Source organism: Muntiacus reevesi, chromosome 1 (assembly GCF_963930625.1).
Source record: "Muntiacus reevesi chromosome 1, mMunRee1.1, whole genome shotgun sequence".
NCBI lineage: Eukaryota > Metazoa > Chordata > Mammalia > Artiodactyla > Cervidae > Muntiacus > Muntiacus reevesi.
In genome coordinates this window covers 129697429-129709722 of record NC_089249.1, presented here as the reverse complement: position 1 = coordinate 129709722, position 12294 = coordinate 129697429, and the positions used below count along the sequence as shown (strand labels likewise).

At 34.7% G+C, this 12294-nt stretch overlaps 1 protein-coding gene across 1 annotated transcript in view; it reads right to left on the bottom strand.

Moving 5' to 3' along the window:
• SLC44A5 (solute carrier family 44 member 5) overlaps nt 1–12294 on the bottom strand; it is a 113182-nt gene that overhangs the window by 19839 nt on the left and 81049 nt on the right. Inside the window, exons 9-14 of the mRNA XM_065928313.1 lie at nt 10271–10402; nt 6713–6812; nt 4498–4590; nt 3937–4024; nt 3180–3442; nt 2594–2688 (exon numbers count right to left, since the gene is read on the bottom strand). Coding sequence (XP_065784385.1) covers nt 2594–2688; nt 3180–3442; nt 3937–4024; nt 4498–4590; nt 6713–6812; nt 10271–10402 — 771 coding nt within the window. The remainder of the gene's footprint in view (nt 1–2593; nt 2689–3179; nt 3443–3936; nt 4025–4497; nt 4591–6712; nt 6813–10270; nt 10403–12294) is intronic.

Genomic DNA, 12294 nt, shown 5'->3' with positions numbered 1-12294 from the left:
TCTTTAATAAATGGTGTTAGGAAAAACAGATAACCACATGCAAAAGAATGAAATTAGACACTTATCTTACACCACACAGAATAATCAATGCAAAATGGATTAAACACTTGAATGGAAAACCTGAAACCATAAAATCCTACAAGATTTCATGGTGGTAATTTCCTTGACTTTGGCCTTGGCAATGACTTTTTAGATTTTACATCCATAAAAGGCAAATGCAACAAAAGCAAAACTAAACAAGTAGGCTACATTAAACTAAATAGCTTCTGCACAGCAAGAAAACCATAAAAAAAAATGAAAAGGCAACCTACTGAATGGGAGAAATATTTGCAAAACTCATATGACAAAGGGTTAATATTCAAAATATACAAAGACTTTAGAGAATTCAACAGCAAAAAAAAAAAAAAAAAAAAAAAAAAAAAAAAAAAAAAAAACCCAAATAACCCAATTAAACATGTGTAAAGAACCAGAATAGATGTTTCAAAGAATACATACAAGTGGCCAATAGGTACATGAAAAGGTGTCCAACATTACTTATATCAGAGATATGCAAATCAAAACCTCAATGAGATATCACCTCATACCTGGTCACATATCTGTTATCAAAAATACAAGAGATAACAAGTACTGGTAAGAATGTAGAGAAAAGGGAACCCTGTACACTGTTGGTAAGAATGTTAATTGATGCATCCACTATGGAAAACAGTATGGAGGTCCCTTAAGAAATTAAAAATAGGACTACCATATGATCCAGCAATTCTAATTCTGGATATATAATTGAAGGAAACAAAATCACTATCTTGAAGAGATAATTGCACTCCAGTGTTCATTGCAGCATTATTTACAGTATCCAATGTATGGAAACAACCTAAGCGTTATTAGGTACATCAATCAATAAAGTATAGTAAATATACACAATGGAATATTATTCAGCCATAAAAAAGAAAGAAATCTTACCTTTGCAATAACATGGATGAACCTGAAGGGCATTATGCTAAGAGAGGTAAGCCAGACAAAAACAAATATGCATGGTATTGCTTATACATGGGGGAAAAGTTGTAATGCATATAAACTGAATGGAATGGTGGTTATCACATGCTGGGCATGGAAGAAATTGGGAGAGGCTGGTAAACTTTTAGCTGTAAGATGAATAAAGTTTTACGATATAATGTAAAACATGACTACAGTTGATAATACTGCATTGTATATTGAAATTCGCTAGGAGAGTAGAACCTAAGCATTCTCACCAAAAAAGGGAAAAAATGTCCCATCTTAAATGTGGGGATCCTTTCACAATGTATATATGCATTAAATCATCATTTGTACACTTAAAAAATACAATTTTATTTGTCAATTATACCTCAAGCTGAAAAAAAATTTACTTAACAAATCCTTTGCCCATATTGAATTAGGTTATTTATTTTTGAGTTGCAGGAGTTATTTATACATTCTAAATATTAGTTGCTTATCTGGTATATGACTTGCAAGTATTTTCTTCCATTCTGTGCATTGTATTTTTACTTTCTTGATAGTGTTCTTTGATGTACAAGCATTTAAAAAATATTGATGAAGTGGAATTTATCTGTTTTTTCTTTTGTTCCCTGTGTTTTTAGTATCATATCTAAGACATCATCATAAAATCCAAAGTTAAGAAGATTTACTCCTATGCTTTCTTCTAAGACTTTTATAGTTTTAGCTTTTATGTTTGTCTTTGATCCATTTTGAGTTAATTCATGTATATGATGTGAGGCACGGGTTCATTCTTTTGCATGTAGATATCCGGTTTTCTTTGTTACATAAGTTGAGAGAAACTCTTCCACATCAAACAGTCTTTTTGTGAGCATTTATTTTAGGGCTCTCTAGTCTATCTCAGATCTATATGTCTGTCGTTATACCAGTGCCACACTGTATTGATTACTGTAGCTTTGTATTTAGTTTTGAAATCAGGAACTGTATGTTTTCCAACTTGGTTGTTCTGTTTCAAGATTATTTTGACAATTAATAAAATATTTTAAAGTACATTCTAAACAGCTTATGTTTTTATAAACTGTATGTGTCATGTGTGAGCAAATGACATCCACAATTGATATTTTAAGTCTGCCCTGTCTTGAGCTCTAGACTTAGAACTGCCTGACATCTCCACCATGCTTCTCAATATTAACAGGTGAAAAACACAAATTTTAATCTCTTCTTTGAATTGTGTTTCTCCTGGCTTCCATACTTTAGTAAGTAACATCACACACTTTTGGAGAAGGAAATGGCAGCCCACTCCAGTATTCTTGCCTGAAGAATCCCATGGACAGAGGAGCCTGGTAGGCTACAGTCCATGGGGTCACAAAGAGTCAGACACAAATGAGCGGCTTTCAGTATCACACACTTTTTCTCTACCACTGCTCCTATCCCCACCCCCACCGTATTCAATCCCTCAACAAGTCCTGTTGCCTTTTCCTTCTAAACATCTCCCCAATCTGACCACATACATCCCTATTACTGCATCCAAGTTACAGTCATTATGTTCCCCCAACCCCTGATCCACTCTACTCTATTTACAGAAGTCAGGAAGTCTGAGAAAAGATGAATTGTAGAATCTTACTTTGAAGACGTTTGTCCATGTATTCTAGGATTAATCTGAACATTTGAATTATTGCAAGAATTAAAGATCCAAATGCTAGGGATCCTGTGTGATATCTGGACAAAGATAAAATGAGAATAAAGGTTAAAATATTTTTACTAAGAACTAAAAGGATGTTAGTTAATTTTTATTAACTAAAGGGTAAAAGGGTCAATAGAAAATAACTTCTACTCTCTTATTCAGATTGACAAAGGTCTCCATAGAGGCCCTTAAACCATATACATCCATTGTGTACTTCATCTACAAAAATGATACTGATAGCCTATCATTTAATATTGGTTTTATGTTTGAGCTGAGCACTGAAGAAAGAGAGACAAGTTCATCCTTAATCTTTAACTTAGTGACCTCCCCTACTTCTTCACTCCAGTAACCTTTTAGAAGGATTGGCATTGGTAGGAGTTAAAAATAAAATCATGGCTATGAAACCAGACAAAGCCAATGGACATTCATGAATCTTGAATTATACCTCTGACCTCAAGTACTTTGCCACTTTAATTATAAGCACACTAAACATAACTGGGAAGATAGTGTTCAATGTGAAACTTACCTTATGGCTCGTCCAAATGCAGTAAAAAGTGGATAGGGTGGGATGTCATCAGGTTTTTTCAAGGCCCAATAATAAGAAGCAAAGGCACCAGCAAGGGCACACTGACCCAATGCAATGACAAAGTTTATTAGCCAGAGAAAGACGAATAGATTGAGTAACTGGAAGGTAGTGATGTATTGATGATATAGGCTCTTTCCACCATAGAAAGCAAAGTGACACTGAGCCCCAGGGCAAGCTTTGGCAATTTCAGTTGTATTAAAACCCTGCACTCAGAAAAAAGAAACCAACAAGGATAATATAATAATACTATTCCAAGATCATGCCTTCCCTGCCTTGTCTTGTGTAGCCCCCAACTGCTTGTCCTGCTCTTCTTCTATTAGCTTCTGCTGTTATTTCTATTTGCTATAACGCATCACTTTTTACAGTTCTTTCATGAGCTATGGAAAAGCATCTCATTTTACCATTACATGTTCATTAGTCTGCATCCACTGTACTTTCACATTTATTAGTGTGGTTGTTGACTGCACACGCTTCTTAGGCATAAGACAAGGGAGCTCAGGCAGTAGCAGCGTTTTCTCTCTGTTGTGCCCACTGTTTTCCGTCCTCTTCAGCCAACACCTGACTCCCTCTCCCCATCTCTACAGTGATCCTCATCAGTGCACAGGGTCTCTATTACAGGATCATTCCTACAACAGTTGTTGGATGACATGTAGCAGAGTTCTTTATTAAAGTAAATAAAAGAGTTTCTTTTACTTACCACTGGGTCACAGGTTTTATTTTCATGTTCACATTGCCCCTGTGGGGCTATGACTTTGTATACAGGTGCCCCTGATGTAGCCAAGTAACTGAGTGAACTCTATTAAGGTTAAATTATTTGCTGGTAGATTGAAAATAAATGGACAAGAAAATAATGTGTGGATAACTCAAAAGTGTACTGAAAGACTAATTTCAAAAAACTTATAATCTAATAATTCATTCATTTTAAGACCCAGAGTAATATAACATGGGTCAGCTACACTGGGTGGCCCCTTAAAAGCAATCAAATATAAAAGAGTGGTTTTTTTAAATAGGTATTGCAAAGGAGAAGTGCCATATGTGTAGATAAAATAAAACAAAATCTACCATATGACCTATTTGAGGGGAAATTCAATTGGTTCACTTTTTAAAACTTAGCAGTCATCACCATCATCATCATCATCATTTCAATTATATCTTTAGGATGTTTCTAGACTTTCCAGGATGGAAAGGTATATAAACTCCCAGCTTCTGAGTAATAGTGTGGACCTGAGGTTTAAAGAGGTCAATTACCAAAGGATACAGTGCTACCACAACCCAGTAGGAAATGCAGACTGAGAGGAAAAAGAAAGTTATAGCTGGATAAATTAAAGTACTAGGGATGTATCCAATGGCTCTGAAATAAAACAAATAGTTGAAATTCAAAATGATACAGTTACAATTTCTCAATTAAAATTTCATCTTAAAAAAATTTCATCTTTTAGAACTAGACTGAATTCATTCAAAGAACAGTGGTAATAACCACTGACTCTTTTTTGCTGGTGTATTCATAGTTGGTTTTAATTTTTATTTATTTATTAAGTTAATAGCATTCTTTCAGTGCTTATGTTTGATTCCTGCCAAAAGTTCTCCAAACCTTCTCCTCTTTGGTTATTTCTGTCTATCTCAGAAAGACTTGATGCATTATAATCATGGTATTTCTCCCTTTTGTTTAGACATTTAAAATTGCAGAGGATCTTGACAATCATCTGATCAAATGTGAGAATCCATCTCTAATTCAAGAATCCCTTCTGAATTGTCTTCAGGACATGTTCCTTAGTCTCATATGACACAGCTTATTCTATTTTCTGAACAACCAAAGTATTAGGGAGTTCTTCTCCTGCATGTAATTCACATCCACTACCTTCTGGGAGAAGAAATGACCACCTTTTCCATACAGCAGCCCTTTAAGTAACTCTTCATTTTCCAGGATAAATAAGTAGTTTGATATTTCCTCCTAAGATATGCTTTCTAAAATATTCACATTTTACTCTATTACTAACTACTTTTGAATAATTTTTTAGCATGTGACGCTAAATTAACTCTATGTTGTTTGATAGAGCCACTGAGAACTACAATAGAGCTATTTCTACTCCAAATGCATTGACACATCTTTTTCTTCAGCCACGTCATGGGGCATGCATAATCCCAGTTCCTGGGCTGGCTGCGGGAACCCTTGCCCGCTACAGTGGAAGCGCAGAGCCCTGACCACTGGACCACCAGGGGGTTCCCACACTGACGCATCTTAGATTCGTTTTTTCATTTGTTACCTTCTCCACCTCACTCTTTAGACCATGCTGTCCTCTCTTTCCTCCAGACACTGATGTGAGTGAAATACTGGGCATCCCTATGATTACCCTGTATTCTCACGCCAATTTGTTCGAGCTCTTATTTTCCTTTGAAAAAAAAAATCTTTAATCTGTCACAGTAGTAACTGCCCTTTAACACACACATTTAGAGGCATAGCAGTTAGAAAAGTGAATTGTACAATATCATATTATTTAAGGAATAACCCAGCAAATCAGTAGCTTTCAGTGGCTAATGACAGGGCTTCAGTTATTGTGGGAAGGACAGATTTAATTTAGCAAACTGCTTGTTAACTATTTCAAACACTGGCTCTAGGTGGCACTATTATTATTACAGATGACGATTTTGTTAAAACAATCCTTAAAGACTATTTAAAATAATTTGGTCCTTGGTCATTAACAACCCAGTTTCCATTGTTCTTAACAAAGAACATGATCTGTTGGCTTTTAGTAATACTTTCTTTGTTGTTTCCATGCATTATTCAAAAGTTTAATGTATTATCTTCAAGTGACTTTTTGGAATAGTTTAGAAACTGTAGGTGTTATTACCTCACAGCCTGAATTTTATGAAAAATTGTGTTTATTTTATAGCATTTTAAAATAAAAATGACTCTGGGTATACAATGTTCTTGAATTGAGAGCTATAGATACAAAAACCTATAGTCTGGTGCTGCTAAGACCAATTACTCTGTCTACTGGCAAATTTTGTTACTTATACACAACTAGCACGAGCACATAATTGACTTTATAGAATTACAGTGATCTACAGTTCTGCAAATGATATCAACCATCAGTATTAACATATGACTCAGCATGGGAGTAATACACATATAATATAACTAACTTTTATTAGCACTTTATCACTTACTTTCACATAAGCTATCCTCCTAACAAATATTTGGTGTTTTAAAATAGTGTTAGTGCATAGACTACACAGGTTTTAGCTTTATTTTGCTCTAAGATAAGATAATTGATGTTTGGGGATTTTGAAAGACTTGTTAGTGTGAACTTTTTAATATGTGGCAAAGTCTGAACTTAAACAAGTTTTCTTGAATGGTAAGCAGATTTAACAAGCCATCTTAAAGGGAAAAGAGTCTGGGGCATCTACAAATAAGCAGTGACTGATATGAATGACGGATATACATTATGCGAGTCTCTCCATCAAGGCCTTACTTGCTCCCCTCCTTCAGCAGGGCGATGGAGATACGGATTCGGTCCCTGAGGAAGATCAGCATGAGGATGATGAACAGTTCAAGGAGGCAGAGTATTACCACTTCAAACAGGAAAAAAATATTAGTGTGCAATGCAAATCAACCCAAAGAGCAAACTTTCTCTGCAAACATTAGACTGATCTTCATGATGATTTCTGCCAGCTCTGACACTTCATAATTTAAGCAGTGCTACCTCTCCAAAGATACCAGTTTTAGAAATTCACTTTTAAAACCTCTGAGAAATGCTTTAAAAAAAATTCTGGATTAAAAATTTTAGCTAGAATTTAAACAACTGTGTTGGACAGGCATCATTTTATCTATGGAAACATTTCACACCACTTGTAGAAATGAGAAAATAGGCATAGAAGAAAAAGAAGGGCTGCTTTAGACAACTCTATTTTAGATGTTTTCACTTGTAAACTTCTTTGAGTAAGAGAATCTTTACAGAACAAAGTTTTTGAGCTGCTGCCAGGCTCACAATGCCTCTTAATTGATCTTGCTGACGGACAGGGTGGGGCTCTGGGATACCACATTTTTAGTTTGTGACCCCACCCATCATGACTGCCTTGATAAAATCAGTCTAATGCCAACCCAAGCTGTGTAATAAAAGTCTGAGAATTCAAATTAAAGGAATCTAGTTCAGTTTTTTTTTCTGTACATTGTGAATCACTGTAAGTATACATATAACCCCTCCCTCGTGAGCCTTCCTCTCACCCCTCAATCCACTCCTTTAGGTCTAGTTTAGTTTTGAACTGACATTTGCATGCCTCTTGAACTAAGAGTTATACACATTAACTGTGTCAAAACCATATTTATGTAAAGTAAGTGAACCTGCAAAGAAAGAATAAAGTGTACGAGTGTAAAGAAAGAGAGCAAATAGAGGGAATCTTGGTTCCATTTTGGATTTTTGTTTCCTAGATCCAGGTCCACTTGGAAGTCCAGCTGCTTTTCTGCTATTTTGAGTTTGGTGAGACACTTCTCTGTTCTTAGAATAAATGCCTCTGCCTTGCCTCCAACTTTATTTGTTTTTACTTGAAGCCGAACAGCCCTAATTATTACATTTCCTCAATTCTATGACATACCTTTAATTTAGTAATAACCTTTGAGGAAAAGTAAAAAATCCTTTATTAAATGTCTGTCTATTGATTATAAAATGCATTCTGACCTCAGAGATGTTAAAAAGTGAAAAGATGTGGAGTCTAAATTAAGGAATATAGTATGACTAATAACAGATTCTGAAATCATGAAAGAAACTTAATAAAAGTTAAATTCCTACCCATGAAAGGACCCACTCTACAACGTTCCTGCTAGTTATTCTGCTCATGTCTGAACACTTCCAATCAGAGGACACTCATTATTTTATTCTATTGTTATACCACTAAGATTCAGATGTTTATCATACCTCAGTTAGTATCTCCAAGTGAGGAGAAACCAGTTAACCCAGAGATGCGGGAGGTTCTCAGTAATATAACATCTCCCTGCTACATCTTCTTTTATTTCAACTGTGTATTTATGTTTTTATGCATAACTGATTCTTTTAAAGCTACACTGAGCCCAAAACTGTGGAGTGTAGCCATATTAAGCTAAAATCATTATCTTCTTTGGATAAACTTAAGGATATAAACTGTATCAGTCACTTTATGTTTCAAATTGCATTGAAAAAGAACATTGCATATTAAATTTGTACCTTTACAAAATTATATTATTGTAAATGGTTTTATTAAAGAAATTTAGCACCCTTTTGAACTTATATATTCCCTCCTTTTGTTTAAATAAAAGCAAACAATAGAAACATATTTTTTGAGACCCTACAGAGAAGCTGGTATAAATCTAACTTTATCAAGGAGGCTGGGATAATTAATAGAAATGAGAATAGAACCATCTTCTAATACAATCCAAGACTCATAAAATGATAATTTTTATGTGCATTACTCCACATATTTTTAGTGTTTCTGTCAATAAGTATAATTTCACATGTATACCCTTGTCACTGGCACTGAGAATTATAAGCACAGAGCAAATAATGTCTGATATTATTTCATAATGGATTATGAAAGTTAACACTCATTTGAGGAAAGATAAGTATTCCTAGACTTGAAAATAAAAGCAAGCTCTGCATTTTCCTCAAAGTACCTCTCTTAACTTTTCTAATGGCAGATTCTATCATCTCAAAGATTTTGCGTCGAAGATCCTTAAAAGACAGCAGCAGGATGACCATAGAACCTGTAACTAACATCCACCTGAGAGTAAAACTAGAGATTTCAATACATAATGGATGAGATTTGTCATCTTCAGAAATGATAGGTAACAGTATGTGGACTGCTGATGGATATAGAGTCACTCAAATTCAGGGAAAGGGATGAGGATATAAGTCCCAAGATGCTTGATTTTTATAGTAAGAATAAAAAAGAAAGAAAGAAATGGCTATCAATGAAATTCTTCTGAAATATATTTGAAAAAACTAATGTGTTATATTATTGAAGGGAATTAGCTGCATGAGAGCTAGAAATGGGAACCCAAAGAGCAAGAATTTGGCATTTTGAGCTAGCACTATCCAAGGAACAGAGAAACACTGAATATGGCTGACACAGGAATCTGGTGGGGGCTTCCATGCAGCCGGGGTAGGTCATGTCACCAGTCATGGTGACATGCTGTGAGCCTGTCTCTAAAAGCCACCCAAATGACTTCTGGGTGAAGTGGCAAAATTAAGTTTTCAGATTTATGTTAAGGGATCCATTCTGGAATCATGATGCTCTCCAGGATACTGCCTCCTCTTAGGCTGTCTGGGCTCCTTACCAGGCTTCCTCAAACTTATCTTGTCTGGCTCTCTAACTTCAACAATATAGGAAGATGAATTTTTTTTTTAAAGCACCATGTAATTAGAGATCATTTTTAAAATATTGATTAAAGAACATGAATCTCTGTAAAGAACAAGGAATAGTGTAATAAAAACTATTAAAGCCATCTTTGAAATCATCTACCTTTCAAAATTCTGTTAACATTACCTTTAACTAACTCAATCTAAATAAACACTAAAAAATGCAAATTTTAAACTAACTCAATCTAAATAAACACTAAAAAATGTAAATTTGCAAAAATTACTTATTATTCCAATTCTATAACAAGTAGATTAAAAGTCCTGTCATGAAAAACTTGTTTCTTCATTTTCTTTTCTCTTTTTCTGTTTTTAAATGCAAGTTTGAAATATCAAGCATTTTTTCCTTTTAAAATATCTCTCTTAGATATTAGATTAATGGCTATAAATGTCTATATCTGACTCATGTTAAGTTGAAGGCAAATAGCTTGAGATCATTGTACAGTAACATTTTCTTAGATTATATAATAAATTCCCCTCAATGACTTTCCATTTACTATGACTAGTAGTATTATAGACACTTATTTTAATGATGTTAGCAATAGATGTATTTAACAAGTTATACCAACACAAGTTTTCTTTGGACAAAAAGATGCTTTCTTGTTATTACAATTTTAACAAAGCAAGTTTTTAAAATCCACTCACTAAGTGCGAACCATGTTTGTTTCAGGCGAAAGTACATGCTTATGTCAGTCTGAATCCCAATGGTATATACATTTAACTGAGAACCTGGATGTTCCTGAAGACGGCTGTATTCTAGGTAACAGCGCCATATTCCTTGAAAAAGAGAGAAAAGTAGACTAATATAAAATGTTATTTTCTGAAATATAAACACACATCTACATGAAATTGATTAGCATGGTCATTTTTACAAAGGAAAGATTCCCATTTACACATTAAATATTTTATGTGCATCCAACAGTCTAAATGTGCTATCATATTCAATATAAATTTTTTCAGTATTTTGTTGGATGACCACGGCAACACCCGACTTTAAATGTCCTTTTAATTAGAAACAACTTTAATGTCTATCAGTAATAACTGGTTAAAAATATTATAGTGTATTTACACAGTAGAATACTGTATTTCCATATAAAAAGGAGAAAGTCTCTAGTGATAGTGAATGATCACTAGATGCTTTGTTAAATGAAAAAAAGAAGTACAAAATTATAAAATTTATAAGATTATAAAAATTATATAAAATATTCTATAATTCATATAAGAAGTAAGGACAATATATGTATTTTCTTATGCATACATAAAGTATCTCTGGGAAGATACCTAGGAATACAGTATTTTCTCTATCCCTTCACTTTCAAACTTCCAATTTCCTTATGTTTTTGTAACTTCTATAAAGAACACAGCTCCAGTTTGTATGTTTATATTTTAATCTGACCTGATAATCTCTGTATTCTAATTGGTGAGCTTAATATATTTAATGTATTGCTATATTTACTTTTGTTTCAACCATCTTTGTTTTTGTATTTCCTGTTCCACTTTGTATCAACACTTCCAATTCTTGTCCTTTAAAAACCGATCAGTTTTGTTTCTTAACTTATATTCTGTTTTCCCTCTTTACTGGTTTGGAGATATCTACTATATTTTTAGAATAAATTACTCTTGACAATTGACTGTGTACTTACTAACCAAGTCTAAAGTCAGCCCAGGAAATATAAGAACCTTACATTAGTCAATAATCATCCCAGTCTGATTATTCCTCTGTATTTTACTTATGTACAGTTATACCTCAAAAAATTGGATATTATCATTATTTTGTACAAAGTTTCTTAAGTTCTGTGCTGTGCTGTTAGTCCCTCAGTCATGTTCAACTCTTTGTGACCCCCACGAACTATAGCCCACCAGGCACCTCTGTCCATGGGGATTTTCCAGGCAAGAATACTGGAGTGGGTTGCCATGCCCTCCTCCAGGGGATCTTCCCAACCCAGGGATTGAACCCAGGTCTCCTGCATTGCAGGGGAATTCTTTACTGTCTGGGTCACCAGGGAAGCCCTACCTACACATTTACCAATTTTCTTTGCTCACCATTCATTCTTGCGTCTCATACATTTTTGTGGAATCTTTTTTCCCTCTAGTATTAATATATGTCTACTTGTAAACTCTAGTTTTTACTTATCTTAAAATACCTTCAATGTTACTCTCATTCTTGGAAGATAGTTTTGCTGAGTGTACAGCTATGTAAAGTGAAGTGAAGTCACTCAGTCGTGTCTGACTCTTTGTGACCCCATGGACTGTAGCCGACCAGGCTCCTCTGTCCATGGGATTCTCCAGGCAAGAGTACTGGAGTGGGGTGCCATTTCCTTCTCCAGGGATCTTCCCGACCCAGGGACTGAACCCTGGTCTCCCACATTATAGGCAGACACTTTACTGTCTGAGTCACTTGGGAACTCCTGATAGTGGTATACTCAGGAAAAAATGTCCTGAAATTTTTATCTGACCAAATTCCAGTAGAAGCCCACAGTACTGCACACCCGGGGAGGGTCAGCTATAGGCTGACTGTTATTTTTTCCTTAGCTCTTTGAAGGTATTATTTTGCCCCTTTTCTTGCTGTCAAAAAGTCTTCAGCTTAACTGCTCTTTTGTATGCAATCTGTCTTTTCTCTCTGATCATTTTTATAATATTTTGTCTTTGGTATTCTGAACTTTCACAAT